Genomic DNA, 18,118 nt, shown 5'->3' with positions numbered 1-18,118 from the left:
AAACACATGTATAGTATTTTGCGTGCGCGGGCTTGCGGGCGTAGCCGTTTCGATGGTGGCGGATCGGATGGCGGATGCTGACCACCGGAAGCGGAAGCGCGACCCGGCGGAAGAGCCCACCGGGCCCGGAAGGCCTCAGCGCCACGGGCGGCGGATAATGGCTTCCCATGCCGCCCGTCTCAAGTCTCCAAATTGATCTGCTTTCCGAAGCGTGCGTACAAGTCGACCTTGAGCTGCGTCATCTGCTCGCGGACCGTGCTCATCTTATCTTCGAGGGCCGAAATGTCGTCGTCGAGTCTCGTCGTCGCCGTCTCGAGCATCTCCTGCGCCTGCTCCAGTGGCACGTGGAAGAAAGCGTCGCCAATCTTGTATCTATGTCGATCCGGTGATTAGCAAAGGTCGTGGAGATCGCGTGCATGGCTTGTTCGCGTACTGTATCTTCTCGTCCTCATCTGCGAGCTCCAGCTCCGTGGACAGGTCGTCAAGCTCCTCCTTTTCCTTCTGCGAGCAACAGTTAGCCCGCGCCAGGGACGGCGGAACATCCATCGCCGACGTACGTTCTTGGTCTTCAGCTCCTCTGACAAGGCCAGCTCGCGCTGGTGCAGCCGGCTGAACCTGTTGATCTTGTCCTGGTCCTCGCGGCGGACCTCGACCTCCTCGGTGGCTGCCTCGTCCTCCTTGGACAGCTAGAGCACGGCCCGGTCAGTCGCTGTCGGCCATCTCGAGTGCGATTGCGAGCTCACCATGCGGCGCTGCATGAGCGAAGCCATCTTGGCGGGTATGAGGCTGGGGTGAGCAGGTGATGCCAAAGTTGCCGTGTCGTTCGAGTTGTTGGACAGGCACAACGAGAGAGCTCGCGGCCCCAAACCTCTGATCCGATGGTGGGGCAGTGAGGGCGCGACGGTGTCGTTGGCACTGTACAAGCAATTTGGCACTGTAGGACGCCGCCCAAGTAGGAGGGGACCCCTGGCGCATGAGCTCAGCGCCTCAGCCACTCTGATTGGATTCCCCGCATCAGCCACTGGCGAAGGCTTGAGCCACACGGCATCGTCTTGTTATGGATGTCTTGCTGCCTCCTGTATTTCTCCAGCTGCTCAACAACATTGTCAACTCCAGAACATCCAAGATGGCTCTCGGCAAGAAGGCATACCCCAAAGCCACGGTCAAGAAGATTGTCAAGGCTCATTCGGGCCTCAACCTGAAGAAGAATGCCGACGTCACGGTGAGCCGGACCTGGACGCGTTGGGATGCCATCGACGCGTCACTGACAAGTCTCTAGATTTTTCTGAACTATGTGTTGTTCATGGAGACGTAGGTTCTTGAAGGCAAGGCTGAGTTTACGCGTAAAGGACTGACTTGCACTCCCAGCCTGGTCAAAGAAGCCGCCATCTACTCCAAGCAGGCGGGCGACCGTGGTCTCACAGCTCGCAGCGTCAAAAAAGTCACTCGGGTGAGCGCTCCCCGCCGCGCCCAGGCTTGTGAGGCTTAACTTTCCGCTAATCCCGTCTCTGCGCAGGATACTCTGGCCAAGTTCAAAGGCTGAATTGACGGCTCTCAATTCCGATACTCACAATGTGCGACAAGGTCGTGGACCATGCCTGGCTGTGAGCAGCTTGTTCAAGTTCACCAACGCACCTCGCAGGAGCTTGGTTTCTCCAGACAAAAGGCAACCGGAGCCAGGCCACGGAAGTCTATGCGCATAGAATGCGTCGGGACCGCGCGGCCCAGCCCGTGCATCGACGTCAATGGAGGGCTGCTCGCGAAACACGGCGCGGCATGGCACGGCGCTGTTGCCGTCACCATGGATGCAGTGGTGGAGTCACGCATGACAGGCAGGCAGGGTGCGGGGACGGATGGGGAGCTGGGAGAGGAAGCGGGCTTGAACGTGGCGGCTGAGGGCACGAGACCAGCGACCTTAGACTTTTGCCGGCGCAATTGACCAGCCCTGGGGCCGTGCGGCGGCTCGCATGGGATGAAGAAGCTGTAGACGAGCCCAGAGTAGCCGACCTGTGAATCTGCAGCCGAGCGCAAGCCGCAGTGTTTGGCTTGTCCCGCGCATTGACTCCAATGACCAGGCGCTGGGTTCTAGAAATCAAGAGAAGAGTTGCGCCGCGCTACGCTGTGGGAACCGGCTAGCTCACCTGAGCTGCGGGTGGGTTGCCTGTGCAGTCACTCAGACCAAACGCAGGGCAGGGGTCCGTCCCGTCGCCTCCAGCTTCATCAGGCTCCAAAAATCCACCTCTGCTCTCCTCTTCTCTCCACACTCGCACTCCAACAACCTGAACCTGCACTCTCGTCGCAACGCCTCCCTCCGTCCCCGAATAACACGTTCCCGAACGAGACGAACGGTCTCCCACCACTCCCACGGCATTGCACCGACCCACCGCCTCGCCCAGCAGCAGCAAGTCAAGTGCTGCTCGCCACAGCTCAGCCCTACACGAGCTTCACCAACAGGCCACCCAAAACCAGTCACAACCCCCTACTCCGCGGTGCACCGACCTCGACATGGCGATGTCTGCTACGCAAAACCCCTCCAAGTCTTCCAAGAAGAAGGCGGCTCATGCCATTGAGCGCACCGAGTCGCCCGCTCCCAGCACTGGCTCGGGCGCCGCCGACAAGGCCAATGAGTCTCAGGACGAGGCGTTCGAGAGCCCCTACATCAAGGAGCTCCAGAAGTGCGTGCCATGTCTCGCAATGCAATAATTTTTTTGTTGCATTCGAGAAGCTAATCTGTGCTTCACACAGGAACATTCGCAACATCAGCAAGAAGATTGTACGTGCCCGTTTGCCGTCTACTCGCAATACTTCACGCGTGAACTTTCGACTGACACTACTTCCTCGCAGACTCATGCCTCCAAGACCGATGCCCTCCTGAGCCAGCATGCTGGAAAGACCCTCGACGAGCTTGTTGCCGCCAAGATCATCAATGCGGACCAGAAAGCCCAGGTCCTGAAGAAGCCTGCTCTGCAAGCCCAGGTCACCCAGCTCGAGGAGCAGCTGGCCCAGTACCAAAAGGTCCACGAGCAGTACCGTGGCCGGGCCACGGCCGAAAAGGCCGAGTGGGAGAAGTCGCTGGAAAAGGCCAAGGCTGACGCAGTCGGCGAGGCCAAGGCCGAGTTCGCCAAGTCCCTCCGCGATAACCTCCTTACCCTGTCACAGTTCCTCCGCCTCGCGGCGTACCGACGTGAGGAGGCCAAGGACCCCGAGTCGGACGAGAGCCAGGCGATTGAGGGCGTGCTTCTGGCCATCTATTCTGGCGACGATGGCGCCGTTGCGTCCATGCTCAAGCTTATCGAGGGCTCCGACGACCAGGTCCTGAGCGTCCCCGGAGAGCAGCTGCAGACGACTTGTGAGTGCTTCTTTGTCTGTGTATGTGACAATGAGACATCTGGCTAACAAGCAACAGACTCGAGCGTCAAGGCCCTCGCACGGGAGTACAAGACGCCCTTCTACGCCGAGGGAGGCCAGCCCGTCGAGTCGGAGCCCGCCCAGGAGGTCGTTTCCGACCCTACCATGGCCAACGCCTCAGCGACCGAGATTGCCGCTGGCGACGCCGCCATCACTGAGCAGCAGCAGGCCACCGAGCCTGCTTCCAACGGCATTGCGAACGCCAATGTCACTGACGAAGCGGCCAATGCCGTGGCCGAGAGCCATTGGGACGGTGGAAACGACGCCGCCATCTCCCAGGAGTGGGTAGATGTCAAGGTTCCCCGCGATCCTGCCGAGACGGAGACTGGCCTGACTGCCACGCCTGCTGCGGCCGCCAACACCCAGTCGTGGGCCGATGACCAGCCTGAGCCCGTGTCCGAAGTAAGAAGCACTATTCATCGTGTATTGTTGTGCGCGTGAGCATGCTAACGGAGTTGTAGCCTGCCCCTGCTGCCGCTGCCGACCCCAACGATGGCTTCCACCAGGTCCAGCGCAACCGCGGTCGACAGGACCGCGAAGGCGGCACCTGGCGTGGCCGCGGTCGGGGCGAGTACCGTGGACGCGGACGCGGTGACGGCCGTGGCCGTGGTCGTGGCCGTGGCAACGGCGGTGCGCCATCCCGAGGCCCCCGCCGCTCCGAGGAGTCGTAGAGCAGTGGCCACAGTCGCGTTACCCGGCCCAGCCTAGCTGCCTGCCTCCCAGCTTCTTCTTCTTCTTCTTCTCCTCCCAGCGTGTTTCGGAAGCGATTGTACATCATGTCATGGCGGCGTTTGACCAGGTTTTCGGCCGGATCGGCGGATCTGATTTTGCGGCACATTTGGGCATTGCATTGGTTTTTCAAAAAGAAAACAAAAATTTTCTTCTCAGCTCCGAATGCTGTTGCTCCGGATGGGGATTTTGGGATTGGGGAAATCGGAGAAGGGTGGGGAGGGAAGGCCGGCGGACTGGCGCCCTGGATGCATGTTGCTGGCGAACGGGTTTACGAGGGATGAAGACTAAAATGTACAAGAAACCGTCATGATGCAACGGAACCGAGGCTCTTTCGTGGCCGTCCAAAAAATGGCTGCCCCAGAGGCAATGGTAATATGTGGCCCTCTGTCGTCCCTGTGAAGTATATGTACTGGAAGTGTAGGCTGCTCAGACAGCTGCCTTCATGAAAGGCTCGTATCCGCTCTGCCTAGCCGCCTCCTGATGAAGCTCGTAACGCAGGCTAGAACAAAGCTATCTGTTCTCCTCTTCGTGCGAGAGATAGGCCTTTGCCTTAGCCTTCAGGGACGAAAGCCTGGAGCGCCTGGCCGGCGCCCTGGCATCCACGATCGACGGTCGCCGAGGTGTCTCCTTCCGCACTTTATCAACCTTAATGTCGTCGTCTTCAGACGGTGAAGAGTTGTAGGACCTGGGTTTCGGGTTGCGAGTCAACGACCCCCTGCCAGTGACCCCGTTCATTATGGCGGAGACGGACGCCCGTGAGCTGGCACAGTCCGACTCGCTCCCATCGCCCTCATCGAGTCGCCCGTCTACCGAGGCGAGGAGCTTGAGGATTCCGCTTTTCTTCTTGTTAAAGTCCCGGCCACCCCACGAGCAAAACCGCGGCATGGCTCTCCGGGTGGCGGCCTCGCGAAGCTCGCGTACCAGTTGGCGTGGCGGCGGCACGCCCTCAAGCTGCGCTTGCACATACTCTGTGAGGCCGCAGCGAACGGCAAACACGAGAAAGCCATCGCTCGGTCTGCCCTTGTTCAGGATGCTAGCCCAGTGGTGGTCGCCCGAGGTCCAGTACTGCTGAATTAGGCAGGTTCCCTTGTCGTTTGGCCTGCTGGCCAGCGTGGTGGCCGTGCTGTCCAATATGTGTAAATACCGGACGTGGAGTGCGACGTCGCGGTCAGCGAGGTGACTTAATGGCTCAAGGCACCTTGAGATAGCTGGTACGAAGGTAATTGCCAATAGGAATGTCGGTGCGAGGTTCTTCAAGTGTGCCAAGTGCGCCTTGAAAAGAGCTGCGTATGGATCAAAGCTTTCGTCGCAAGCCTCGACGATCAACGTCCAAATCCGGGGGATCGAGAGAAAGTCTTCGACCGTGCGATGCAGGTAGTCTATCTCAGCTGCCGCAAGCAATGGGCCGTCCTCCGGGGGGATTTCCATGACCGCCCTGGCGGGGCGTTCGGCTAGGCCCGGCGGTGGCTCATCGCGAGTCTTGCCTGAACCAGCATCCACCTCGGCCGTTGGATTGCTGCCTTGATGCTGGGAACTTGGCGGTTCGGAAAGCGGGCCGACTTCAAGCAGCCCTTTGCACCTACTGACCAGTCGCCGCTTCATCGTGACAGCTCGATACCATATCTCCTTGGAGTCAAGAGGAGCCACTGGACGGTTCAGTGCCCAGTCAGCATCGTCATTATCAGCAAACGACATGGTGAGAACAGAGGGCTTCCGCTCTGAAGCTTTGACCATGCGGAACAGGTGAGCCGCATCTCGAAAGTGGCGCCCCTTGAGTCCATGCAGCATCTTTGTAAACAGTTCGTCCAGCTCCGCCGGCAGCCCGTCGAGCCTGTCCTGCAGTTCCGACGGCCTGTCTCCCTGCTCGAGACCTTCAATGAGGGACCGCACGACGAGTACAACCCAGAGGAAAACTCCAGAGGCTTTGTCGGTGATATTGTGAATAAGTTTCGAGGCATATTCCGGACTGTACTCCTGCAGCTCTCGAAACGCAGTATTAGTCGTCAGATTCTGCTCCGCATAAAGCGCGATGTCGTTATGCGTCCTGTGCTGGAGCATCAAGTTGGCCGCCTGCCTGAACTCATCCTCGAAGACGACCCACGGCCTGCTCGACACGCAGACCTTCACGTTTGGGTATGAAGAGAGGTTTCGGAGCAGAGAGATCAACCTGGTCGAGTCGCCAACGTACTCGTCCAACCCGTCGATGAAGAATGCGTATTTGACAAGAGACTCGGGTTCCTCTTCGACGAGAAGACGCAGCCCCTGCACAAGTTGCTCCCACGAAAGCGGAGACTCTCTCACGCCTAGTACAGCAAGACTGAAGGCGCTCCACTTGCTTGGCACGGCAGAGTCGGCGCTCATGGCCAGACGCTTTGATAGGGCCTGATGTAGAAGAGACCTGAAGAGTCCTTCGTGAGACGTCTGCAGCTCCGTCCCCGCATGCCAAAAGTAGAAGCCGGCGATGATGAGGTCGCCGCAGGGGCCGACCCACGTCCTGAGGTACTCGGCGGTGCGAGGCTCGTGATAGAGCATCTTCATAAGCGTCGACTTTCCGGACCCTGGTTTTCCAGTGATCCAGTAGACGCTGTCGCCGGACTCGAGCCAGTGCCTAAAGCTGCTCCATGGCCGCTCTGCCGTCTCACAGGCCTCGCGGTCCGAGAATATCCAATCAAAGGTCCTGCTGAATGCCTCCGGAATGCGAGCCTCGCGGTCCAGCCTCTCCGGATACTGAAGTCGCTCCAGGAGAGCCGACTGCAGCGTCTGCACAACTGGCGCCTCTGCCCACGGCTGGATCCCATTCCACGTGCGGTCCTCTAGGCCCTTTATGGCGCGCCAGCTGCTCTCAGACACGGCGAGCAAAAGGTTCCGCTCTAGTGTCTTCATGTTTTTGCTTTGCTGGTCTACCCAGACCTGGAGTGTCTGAGTGTCGTTCCAGGGCAGCGGTGAGGCGACGCCATGCCGGGCACTATTGTGCAGGTCTTGCCTGGAGACAGCATCAGCGCTGTCGAGTGGGCTTCGCTTAGAGGCTTTCTTACAAAATGCTTGCCAATATGGCGCTTGTAAGCGAGTCCCTTTGATTCAGCAACTGCTGCTCAAGGGCTTCGATGTCGTCACGCCGCCACAGCGTGGAGAGAGCCGCGCGAGCCGCGGACACGGCAGTGGCCTTCTTTCCGTCGAGACGCAGCTCGTCTAGCTTCTTGACCAGCTGCTCGCCAACCCTGTTTGTTTCGGTGCACAGCGAGAGAACGGACTGCTCGAGGTCACTGAGCGGGCGAAGCGAGCGCTCCTTATGCAGAGCCACAACCAGGCTGCGGGCCAGCTGCCTCAGATGTTGAGCGCCGGTACGCTGTCCCGGAACTCCTCAATGGTGCCATCGTCTGACCTGCTGAGCTCTCTGACCGTTGAGAGGAAGCGCACACCGTAGTCAATCACCTGAATGGCGCTGCCAGCAACGCGCAAGGTCGAGATGGCCTCCATGGTGATGCCGATTTCGCCAGGACCGAGGAGAGCTCGCCCGCCCAGCTGGTTCGTGAGGCACGCGATGTGGGAAGTTTAGCGCTGCCAGGCAAGGCGGCCGATCTTGGGCGGCCATGGTAGTCCGGCCGCCGCAGAGGCTGACCTGCATGAGAGGCGTGGCCATGGAATGTCGATTTGGCCCCCATCGAGTCTTGCACTTTGACGTCGGGGGGTCAAGGAGGCGGCGGGCAGATGGCGCTTACACGGGCGGGAGGTGCTGTCGCCCCGGGGCTCCAGCTGTCACTTATTAGAAGGAGGAGTGCTATTCGTAGGGCCAACTTTTGCTAGTTGTACAGCCGTCCTACATTTTCGTCTCGGCCGCGCACTACCGCTATGCTGCTGCGCAGCGATTTTTAGTACGCTGGTATGGGACGATAGCGGCGCTCTGCCTATTGCTAGTAATTTGCTACTATTCCTACCGGTATTGATACTGCTGTCGCTGCTGCTGCTGCTGCTGCTCGGCCTCTATAACTAGCAAAACTTAGCTCTACGAATAGCACTACTCACTCGTTAAGACGTTCTTTCAGCCTCCACAAACCTGTCCAGACTCCAGCTCACACTTCCCAGCGGACAGCTCCTGCCCCACCAAGCACGGGGCGCCCCGGCATTGATCCCTTATCGGAGCTTCTTGTGGTCTTATCGGACCGGCAGGCAGCCCTGTGGCACGGTGGGGCCCTGAGAACGGCACGTCACAGTGGACGCGCCCATCGCTGCAAGTTGTCCTCTTTACCCTGGCCGAACTTCTCGCGAGGCTCCATCCAGCTCCCCGTCCACGTCCACAGTTGAGGCCACATCGACTGTAAACCACTGGCGCCAAGCCCGTACAGAGAGTCACATTTCTGGGCACGCCCATTCCTTTCCTTTCCCAGTCCAATCTCTTCCCCTTCATCTTGTACATCATCCTTGGGCTTGCGTGTGCGACAGCTCTCGCCATAATTCACCATCCCTCCGCACGCTGCGACCTAGATGCGCCGCCTGCTCGGAGCGCATGCGCACGACTAATACCATGACCACATCACGACGGCCGTCGCCGCTGATGGTGCTCCTCGGAGCCCTCTTCTTCTTTTCAGCCAATGTCTTCGCCGCTGGCGCAGTGCTCGGCGTTGACCTTGGCACCGAATACATCAAGGCCGCGCTGGTGAAGCCCGGCATCCCACTCGAAATCGTCCTCACAAAAGACTCGCGGCGCAAGGAGACGTCGGCCGTCGCATTCAAGCCCTCCAACTCGGCCCCCAAAGATGGCCAGTTCCCTGAACGACTCTATGGCGCCGATGCCATGGCCATCGCCGCCCGGTTCCCCGGCGAGGTCTACCCGAACCTCAAGACCCTCCTCGGCCTCCCCGTCGACGATGCCACTGTCAAGGAATATGCTGCAAGGCACCCTGCGCTGCAGCTCCAGGCGCACAGCCGGGGCTCAGCCGCTTTCAAGAGCAACACATTGACTGCCAAGGAGGATGCCTGGCTCGTCGAGGAGCTGCTGGCCATGGAGCTGCAGAGTGTGCAAAAGAACGCCGAGAACGCGGCCGGAGACGGCTCGTCGGTTCGATCCATCGTTCTGACTGTCCCGACCTTCTACACTACCGAGGAGAAGCGGGCCGTTCAGACTGCGGCGGAGCTCGCCGGACTCAAGGTGCTGAGCCTTGTCAGTGACGGCCTCGCCGTCGGTCTCAACTACGCGACGAGCCGGCAGTTCCCCAACATCAACGAGGGCGCCAAGCCCGAGTACCACATGGTCTTTGACATGGGCGCTGGGTCCACGAGCGCCACCGTCATGCGGTTCCAGAGCCGCAATGTCAAGGATATTGGCAAGTTCAACAAGACGGTTCAGGAAGTGCAGGTGCTCGGCAGTGGCTGGGACCGCACCCTCGGCGGCGACTCTCTCAACTACCTCATCATGGATGACATGATTGAGAAGTTTGTTGAGTCCAAGGCAGCCCAGAAGGCGTCCGTTACGGCCGCCGCGGTCAAGTCTCATGGTAGGGCGATGGCCAAGCTTGCCAAGGAGGCAGAGCGCGTACGGCAAGTCCTCAGCGCCAACCAGAACACGCACGCAAGCTTCGAGGGCCTTTACGACGACGTCGACTTCAAGTACAAGCTTACCAGAGCCGACTTCGAGGCCATGGCTGAGGGCTATGGCGATCGTATCGCAGCAGCCATCAGCGACGCCATCAAGATGTCGGGGATCGAGATTGCCGACTTGACGTCGGTCATTCTCCATGGTGGCGCCACGCGGACTCCTTTCGTCCAGAAAGCGCTTGAGAAGATTGTCAACTCGGCGGAGAAGCTCCGGTCCAATGTAAACGCCGACGAGGCAGCCGTCTTTGGTGCCGGCTTCCGCGCCGCCGAATTGAGCCCCAGCTTCCGCGTCAAGGAGATCAGGATCACTGAAGGTCCCATGTATCCCGCCGGCCTAAAGTGGACGGCAAGCAGCGGCAAGGCGCAGCGTCAGCGGCTGTGGACCGCGTCGTCACCCATGGGTGGTCCGGCCAAGGAAATGACCTTCACCGAGAAGAACGACTTTGCCATTACATTCTTTCAGCAGGTCGGCGATGAAGACCGCGAGACCAAATCCATGACGACCAAGAATCTGACGGCAACAATTGTTGCCATGAAGGAGAAGTACCCGACCTGCGACGAGACAGAAATCGCGTTCAAGGTCGGCGTCAAGCTGAGCCCAGAGAACGGTGAAGTCCAGATCGTCAAGGCTGCTGTGGAATGCGAAGCCGAAGTGTCGGAGAAGGACGGCTTCGTCGGCGGCGTGAAGAATCTCTTTGGTTTTGGCAAGAAGGACCAGAAACCCCTGAAGGATGAAGGCGACAAGTCTTCGGAGGGGTCCGAAGAGACCTTCAAGGAGAAGGCCGAGTCGTCTGCCGCTTCGTCTGCGGCAGAGACTAGCGAGACTCCCGCGGCATCTGGAACGGAGACCAAGGCCAACGAGCCTAGTGAAGAGGCGAAGCCCGAAGTCAAGAAGAAGGAGATTGTCTCCATCACCGTCGATTTCGTCCTCGAAAAGGCCGGCGTGCCCACCCTCACCAAGGCAGAGCTTACCAAGGCCAAGGATAGGCTCAAGTCGTTCGCGGCATCTGACAAGGCTAGGGTGCAGAGAGAGGAAGCCCTGAACCAGCTGGAAGGATACACCTACAAAGTCCGAGACCTCCTCGAAAGCGAGTCCTTCATCTCCATGTCGACAGAGGACGAGCGAACAAAGCTCGCGGAAAAGGCCAGCGCGACCAGCGATTGGCTGTACGAAGACGGCACCGAGGCCACCAAGGAGGTCCTCAAGGAGAAGCTCAAGGCGCTCCAAGACATCGTGGAGCCCATTCAAACCAGAATCGATGAGGCTGCCAAGCGACCAGAGCTAGTCTCATCCCTGAAGAGCGCCTTGAACCAGACCACTCACTGGCTCAGCGACATCCGCAAGCAGATCTCGGATTACGAAGAGAAGATTGCGTCCGCTTCGGCCGCCAGCTCGTCCACCACGTCTAGCGCCCCGGCCGAATCGGCCTCGGGCGACTTTGATGGCCTGGAAGACGATGACGCCAAGGCCAAGAAGGGCGACAAGGCGGAGGACACCAAGGAGACGGGCCCCGAAGCACCCCTGTACAAGACGGAGGACCTCAAGGACATCGACGCCCTCTGCAAGTCGACTGCGGACTGGCTCAGCGACATGGAGGCCAAGCAAGACGCATTGCCGGCGACGGCGAACCCCGTGCTTGTGTCAAAGGACATCCTGGACAAGCGCCAGAAGCTTGATAAGGCAGGCATGGATCTCGCGATGAAGGCCATGAGGAGCAGCTTTGGCAGCAAGGGCAAGAAGGCCAAGGGAAGCAAGAGCACGGGCGGCAAGAAGAAGAGCAAGACGAAGAGCGCCGACGAGCCGAACAACACAATCAAGTTTGGCGACGGGAGCGGGAAGCTGACGGAGGAGCAGCTGCAGGAGATGATGGACAAGATCAAGAAGATGGAGGAGGCCAAGGAGAAGGAGGCCAAGACGGAAAAGAAGGGCGAGGTGAAGCCGGAGCATGACGAATTGTAACATTGATCTGGGTCATATAGAGCGTTTTTGAAACGAGAACATGATGGTGTCTTGTACAATGAGAATTGGTGAGCGTGACTAGATCTGCGGCGTTGGCTAGATGCAGTGATAACCTTCTCTGGTGTGCGCTTCATTATACCTGAGAAGAGATTCATTTACGCTGATCCGAGGTATGTAGCGTCGGCAGTGGTAGCCATGGAGCGCCATTCGTCTCGTCGCGAGCCTCCAGTCCCGAAGGCCGTGCCGGATAATGACCCTCCCATGAGCGTTCAGTCGCAAAAGCAGGCACTTTTTTTCTGTCACGATATTCGATACCAACCACGCTGGCCCTTGAATATCCAGCGGGTGGCCAACGGCAGCTTCAGTCTCAGCACAAGACGCAGAGGCGCGTCTCGGATTAGTACGTGGTGGTGGGATGGATCATCTTGCTGCCCTGACGTGCGTCGCACCCACGGCTCACAAATATGAAACGATACTTGAGCGGCTGGTTTGTGTGATGGTTCCTGGCAAGGAGCTCGGTCGTGCGAGCTGAGCTCGCGGTTCGGCGGAGTACGCTCCGAGGATACTGCATGCCGCCCGCAGATATCTGGTTGGGCCATGCGTAGGTAGTTTGGCTATCAGAGCAGGTAAGTGTCGAGCTTGAGTGGCCGAGGTGACTCGCAGCCGTCTGGCTGCTAGGCTGCTGTACTGTACTTTGCCTGCACGGGCAAAATGAGTCGATCCTCTGTTCCAGGTCCTGAACTGAAGACCTGGCCGCCAGCTGCAGGCAGTCGCCAGCGCCGCCGTCTGCACCTTCCTCGTCCGATGTGCCCAGCAGCCAGGACTTAACTTTCTCAATCACCGCACCCACGAGATCATGCGTGTCGTCTCTCCTCTTACCGCCTCTGCGCCCCGTCCCTCCTCGCCTCACCTTTCGACCCTATAGCCAAGTACGTCCTGCATAAAACGAACCAGCAAACGCCCAACTCCGCCTCCACGATATAAACCTCGCCCAAACGCTCGTTTTCGACAGGCCTCGTTGCCACCCACGACACTCATTTGAATTCCGCTCGTTACCGCCATGATGCGCGTCGCCATCTACATGTTCGCGGTCGTCGCCGCGCTCTGCGTCTCTCTCGCCGCGGGGGGCAACGCCTTCACGCTCGAGGTGACCCAGAAGCAGGCTGGCCAGAGCGACTACCTCACGGCCTGGGCCGCTGCGCATCGCAAGTGGGGGAAGGGTGTTCCCAAGGGCGCGGCCGAGATGCTCGCCCTCTCGGACGGAGGCGGTGAGTCTTTGGACAAGAGCGTGTTCCGTGGCCAGTGGTGCTGATGTTTGAGAGCAGAGAGCCGTGTCGATGCCCTGCCCTTGGTCCATGACAAAGCCTACGTCGCCGAGATCGAAGTCGGAACTCCGCCGCAGAAAGTCAAGGTGCTTCTTGATACCGGCTCCTCGGACGTGTGAGTTGCCAAGCCCTGCACAAGTTTCCGTTCCCCGGCGACAATGTGCTGACACTCGTTAAGCTGGGTCCAGTCCACAGACACCAAGTACCGCATCAACAAGCAAGGGCCGCATGCCCCGAGATACAACCCCAAACACTCCAACACGTCGCGTGCCATCGAAGATGCCATGTGGAACATCGAATATGGTGAGCATTCGCCGTCCTGCAAGGCGCTTGTGTCGCTCTAACAAGCTCGCCAGCGGACGCCAGCAATGCCGTTGGCGTCGTCTATCGAGACACTCTCCGCATGGGCGATTTCGTCATCCATGATGCGCTGATCCAGTCTGCCTCGATCGTCTCGGACAGCTTTGAGAGGGAGACGGGCTTCAGCGGCATCATGGGCTTGGCCAAGCTGCTCGACAACAACATCCAGCCTCCTCAGCCGTCGTTCCTGTCGGTCCTTCAGAAGCAGCTCAAGGCGCCTGTATTCACAGTCGACGTGCGCAAGAATGCAACGAGCCGCTTCGACTTTGGCCGCGTGGACCAGACACTCGCCTCGGATAACATCACCTGGCTGGACACCGACCCAACCAGCCCCATGTGGAGCGTCGAGTTCGAACTCACGGCGTGGACCGGCAACAGCGTCTGGCTGTACCACAAGTTCCAGGCCATCATCGATACGGGAACGTCGCTCATGTTCCTCCCCGAGCTGCTCGCCAGCATGTACTGGGAGAAGGTCCCCGGCGTGGACAGCTCGCTCGGCTCATACCGGTTCCCCTGCAACGTGACGGACAGCCTGCCTGACCTGCTGCTCAAGCTTCCCCGCACTGACCACGTACTTGTCATCCCCGGCCAGTACCTGAACTATGGACCGGCCGACAGCGACAATGACTTGTGCTGGGGCGGGATGCAGGGCTCCGGCCAGCTCAACGGCGTCATCATCATGGGAGACGTGATGCTCAAGGCCCTGTTCGTCGCCTTTGACGTGGAAAAGGGCCGCGTGGGCTTCGCCAACAAGTTTCTGCATGATGTGAAGTAGGTGCTTTCATTTCCAAAGGGAGGGCAGCCTGGCAGGAAGGGGGAATACATTGCCATGTATTATCTCAGTTTTGACAGTCGGCGCACAGGCAGAGATGGTAGTCTGTGTCGGACGCGGCAGGGCATTGATTGAGTGACGGCCCATCGTGACGTCTGTAGTGTTTGTCATCGGTTTCGGCTTGTCACAGCCGTTGTCGTAGCAATGGCGGCTCGTCAAACGCAAGAAGTAAGGCAACGAAGAGTCAATCTCAGAGCATCGAGGTCTCAAGACATGTCCCGTCTCAAACCAGAGACATGCACGTGCAGGGTGCTGGTGAACAAAACATCAAGCCATTGGCGTCATTCCGGAATGATATATACAAGTCAGAACTCTGCCAGCTTCCTGCGCCATCATCATGCCCTGGGCCGAAGGGAAAGCGCGGAGTAAGCGTGTAAACGAGAGACTCGATTCTGCGACCACGCGACATCGTTGGTTCGGGCTCGTGGCTCCAAAATGAGAAGTCCCGATCCAGCAATCACGCGGTTCCGGTCCAAGGACTTCAATCCCAACCTTCTCCCTCATTCACATCGGCAACAAAGATATGAAACGGTGTTGCTCCGGCCCTCTCGCTCGGATATTATAAGAGTTGTATGATCGAAGAGGTTCCCGCCAGGTAGGCCGGCGTCGCCAAATGTGAAGCCAGCCGGTCAACATCAAATGCGGCCTGGAATGCAGCGCGCAGCGCCTCATTGTGCTGCTCCGCGAGCTTGTATTGCGAAAGGATAAGGAAACCGAGTCCTTTGGGGTGTCTGCCGAACGCCGAGAAAACATTGTCTAAGAGCGAGAGGTGGCCACGACGGAGCACGGGAGAATGTCGAGCATCCCCGCGGGGTCATCTGCCATGTATGGAAGCGACTGAAGGTGCTGCTGCATTTGGCCGGTAAGGTGGGCCCAAAGGCGAGCTGCTACTGAAGTGGCAGACGCTCATGTTGTGTTCCGAGCTCGATCAGTACTCGACATTGCCGTCTAGATGCAGACGGAGAAGTGGCAAGTCAGCGGGCGGCGTGATATAAATCATCGCGGGTCACGATGTGATATTCACCTTCGCTAGCCCCTGGTGTTGGAGGCATATTGCCTGAGCTTGGAGCTTGCTGGGTGGCGCGGGCCGTGCCGGGACGGGACCGCGGCTTGCTGTCGTCCTTGTTGATCGTCTCCGTCCTCTGCTGGGTAGAGGTTTGGTTGGTGTTGACCTGGATGCCAGTGCGGCCGGGCTGGTTTCGGCGGAGACGGTCCTCCATTTCGCGAATGCGAGCTTCGAGATCGGCGAGCTCCTGGGTGTTCTTGCCGACATTTTGCCTCCTGCATGCGAGTTGTCAGCGGGGAGGGGCTTCATCCAAAAGGGAGAGATTGAGGAGCGTAGTGCCATGCAGACCAATACGAACCTCGCATCGACTTGCTGATCCAGATCCGTCAGAGAGTTCTCAATGCGAAAGATGTCCATCAGCTCCTGGGAAAAGGAGCGGGCAATGGTGCTGGAGACGGGGAGTTAGCGTGTGACGACTTGTAACGGCGCGGCGGCGCATGATGCAACGGCCTGGGGATGGGAACGGGGCTGGGACAACTCACGACTGGGGCCGGCGGCCATTGGGCTGCCAGTCGCGGTCGAGCTCTGCGTCGGTCATTTTGGATGTGGATAGGGGCCGCGGCGATTGTGTAACTGGTGTTGCGATGCGGGTTGCGGTGCGAGCGTGTTGCCGGCGTCTCGTCGAGCTGGGTCGGGAGGGGGACAGCACGGCGCGGGAGCGATAAGGATGAAGCAGCAAAGATGTTGCGTTGGCGTGCGCGGATGCCGGATGGAAATAAAGCTGGGAAGCTTGCCCTCTGATGCAAAGGCGAAGCGAGGCGAGCGAGGCGAGGCGAGAAGGGAGTCGCAAGAGTACGAGGTAGGAGTGAGAGCAGGAGGAGGAACAGGGAGACTTGGGACGAGTCGGCCGCCGCCAGTCGGAAGGCGGCAGTCGAAGAATAGATTTACCGTGCCGTTCCTGGCGCAACAGGGGGAGCTTCCCTGTCAACAGTGAGCAGCGAGTGGGTGAGAGGGTGAGCGTGTGCGGTCTCCCTTTTCAGCGGACCCCCCTCCCCCTTCTCAATCAATCTGTCCGGATAGGGGTTGCTTGGAGCTGGCCGAATGAGACGAAAGGTCGAGCGGCCCGGTGGAGGGGAAAGGGGGGGTGCGCTGAAGGGAGCCGGCCATGCCACCCTGTCACGCATCACGACGCATCACGCATGGAGCGCCCTCGACGTCGACGACGGCCGTGCTGACGGTGACCAGCTTTCGCAATGTGACCTTTGTTCGTGATACCCGTCACCGTCGGCCCCGCGCCCGCATGCGCAGCGTTGCCCACCGGCCGGCCGTCTGCTGTCCCGCTGCGCTCCTGCATATGCTTGTTCCCAGCAGGCCTCATGCCGCGGCCGCAAACAGCCGGAAGGGGGGTGCGCAATTACCCTCTGCCCAGCACCACCGCTATTACGCAGACGGACGCCAGCAAAGCGCCCGCGCAGCGCTTCCTTCCCGCCTCCAGCTGCCAGTCCAGCCACTCGTCCAATGGGTTACGCGGTTACCAGCTGGAGCTGCCAGCGCGAGTGGGTGTAGCGGGAAAGCAATGGTGGGTAACAGCGGGGCCGCCGGCGCAGACGCTCAGCACGGGCGGTGGGTACGGAAGCATCAAAGAGGTAAGGTAAGGAGGCAACGGCGGGCAAGCTGCGGCAGCTGGCCCGGGGAGACCTTCTGGCACCAGACCAAAGACGCCCGCCAGAGCATCGCAGCCAGATCGACTGGGCGTCCCCGGCGGCGAGGCGGCGAGGCGACGAGCTGACGGACGGGCCGAGGGGTGCCATGGTGTCCATCAGGAGTCGCGTGTTTGCCGTCACAGGCATTTGATTTGCACATTCATCTTGATGCGAGATGACGGGGTGGAGGCATGGACACGCCCCCCGTGATTTCCACATTCCCACTCCTGCCACAAGTACGGAGTAGTGCGCTGGGTATTAGGGGACTGCTAATAAGGCAAGGACGGGCCGTCACCACCAAAGCGGACAATCAATGCGCCCATCCCACTTCTGTCAATCTGTTGCCCTCGTTCATCAAGGGACCTGCCGCTCGCCAGCCGGTCAGCCAGTCTGTTCGACGCGAAATCCGGGGTCCGTGTCGCGAGGCAGGCCTACCATGCAGACGGGCAAGCATGCGCGGGCGCCTTCTCCTCCTCAATGTTCCATCCTGCCCGCCTGCCGCCATGCCGCCGTCGCGGCCTGAGACCCCGTGTCAGGGTCAGTCGGCCGGCGTCCCACGCGGACGGGTCTTGTCGTTGTCTTGTCTGAGCTCGACGCGCGTGGACGGGCTTCGCCTCGCCTCGCCTCGCCTCGCCTCTCGGGGCGGCTGCGGCGCGTGTCTACTTGTCCGACAAGCAAATTAACCCCATGCAATACCTACCCAGCACGCGGGGAGCGACTGACTGGCACGGCCGCATGGTGCTCATTTGGCGAAGCGCTCTGGCGCCGTGCTGTGCGTGTGTGCGTGCGACGTCCTTCCTGGGGATCCCTCGCCAGGGCCCCAATGACATCATGCGCAATTTGACGGCGGAGCGCCGGAGACTCAAGGCGAGGCAGGCATCAAGGGCACGGAGCGTGTTGGGTCCCGGTGGGGCTGATGAAGTCGTCGTGCCCCTTTTTGCCGGGTGGTACCTGCTTCCGCCCGCTGTTGGTTGGGCTTCCCCACGGCCGAGGCGCGGCTGAGATGAGGTTGATGATTGCGCATTGCTTGGCACAGAAATCACGGAAGGCCGCGTCTCCGATCCCCAGTCATCATCGGTCTTCAGCAACACAGCTGGAGAAGATGAACCGGCTTGGCTGTCAGGGCATTCCACAAATGATTGCGCTTTCTTGCATGCATGGCGTCGTATATACACTATCCAACTTCTAATAAGTTACTGC

The 18,118-nt window shown here is 59.7% G+C and overlaps 7 protein-coding genes across 7 annotated transcripts; 4 read left to right on the top strand and 3 right to left on the bottom strand.

Moving 5' to 3' along the window:
• Positions 1-179: 179 nt before the first annotated feature.
• On the bottom strand, positions 180-770 carry PLICBS_008618 (uncharacterized protein; the record flags this gene model as incomplete). The annotated part of the gene is made up of 4 exons (XM_018323846.2): positions 180-372; positions 434-501; positions 558-686; positions 744-770. 4 exons carry the CDS (start codon positions 768-770, stop codon positions 180-182), a joined length of 417 nt encoding a protein of 138 aa, XP_018177025.1.
• Positions 771-1,057: 287 nt separating this feature from the next.
• PLICBS_008617 (uncharacterized protein) lies at positions 1,058-1,543 on the top strand (the record flags this gene model as incomplete). The annotated part of the gene is made up of 4 exons (XM_065601425.1): positions 1,058-1,222; positions 1,280-1,311; positions 1,369-1,450; positions 1,517-1,543. 4 exons carry the CDS (start codon positions 1,058-1,060, stop codon positions 1,541-1,543), a joined length of 306 nt encoding a protein of 101 aa, XP_065457497.1.
• A 962-nt stretch (positions 1,544-2,505) lies between these two features.
• PLICBS_008616 (uncharacterized protein) lies at positions 2,506-4,079 on the top strand (the record flags this gene model as incomplete). Its single annotated transcript, XM_018323847.2, has 5 exons — positions 2,506-2,675; positions 2,746-2,773; positions 2,845-3,349; positions 3,407-3,810; positions 3,870-4,079. The coding sequence occupies 5 exons, from the start codon at positions 2,506-2,508 to the stop codon at positions 4,077-4,079; spliced, it is 1,317 nt and encodes a 438-aa protein (XP_018177026.2).
• A 571-nt stretch (positions 4,080-4,650) lies between these two features.
• Positions 4,651-7,617, bottom strand: PLICBS_008615 (uncharacterized protein; the record flags this gene model as incomplete). The annotated part of the gene is made up of 3 exons (XM_065601424.1): positions 4,651-7,123; positions 7,176-7,423; positions 7,486-7,617. The coding sequence occupies 3 exons, from the start codon at positions 7,615-7,617 to the stop codon at positions 4,651-4,653; spliced, it is 2,853 nt and encodes a 950-aa protein (XP_065457496.1).
• A 1,045-nt stretch (positions 7,618-8,662) lies between these two features.
• Positions 8,663-11,692, top strand: PLICBS_008614 (lumenal Hsp70 protein; the record flags this gene model as incomplete). The annotated part of the gene is made up of 1 exon (XM_018323849.2): positions 8,663-11,692. The coding sequence occupies one exon, from the start codon at positions 8,663-8,665 to the stop codon at positions 11,690-11,692; it is 3,030 nt and encodes a 1,009-aa protein (XP_018177028.2).
• Positions 11,693-12,752: 1,060 nt separating this feature from the next.
• On the top strand, positions 12,753-14,152 carry PLICBS_008613 (uncharacterized protein; the record flags this gene model as incomplete). The annotated part of the gene is made up of 4 exons (XM_018323850.2): positions 12,753-12,960; positions 13,018-13,132; positions 13,196-13,320; positions 13,374-14,152. The coding sequence occupies 4 exons, from the start codon at positions 12,753-12,755 to the stop codon at positions 14,150-14,152; spliced, it is 1,227 nt and encodes a 408-aa protein (XP_018177029.1).
• A 985-nt stretch (positions 14,153-15,137) lies between these two features.
• On the bottom strand, positions 15,138-15,813 carry PLICBS_008612 (uncharacterized protein; the record flags this gene model as incomplete). The annotated part of the gene is made up of 4 exons (XM_018323851.1): positions 15,138-15,157; positions 15,234-15,490; positions 15,574-15,663; positions 15,758-15,813. 4 exons carry the CDS (start codon positions 15,811-15,813, stop codon positions 15,138-15,140), a joined length of 423 nt encoding a protein of 140 aa, XP_018177030.1.
• Between the last annotated feature and the right edge of the window lie 2,305 nt (positions 15,814-18,118).

This window comes from Purpureocillium lilacinum, assembly GCF_023168085.1.
Source record: "Purpureocillium lilacinum CBS 284.36 DNA, scaffold_6, whole genome shotgun sequence".
Classification (NCBI taxonomy): domain Eukaryota; kingdom Fungi; phylum Ascomycota; class Sordariomycetes; order Hypocreales; family Ophiocordycipitaceae; genus Purpureocillium; species Purpureocillium lilacinum.
This window is presented reverse-complemented; position numbering and strand designations above follow the sequence as displayed.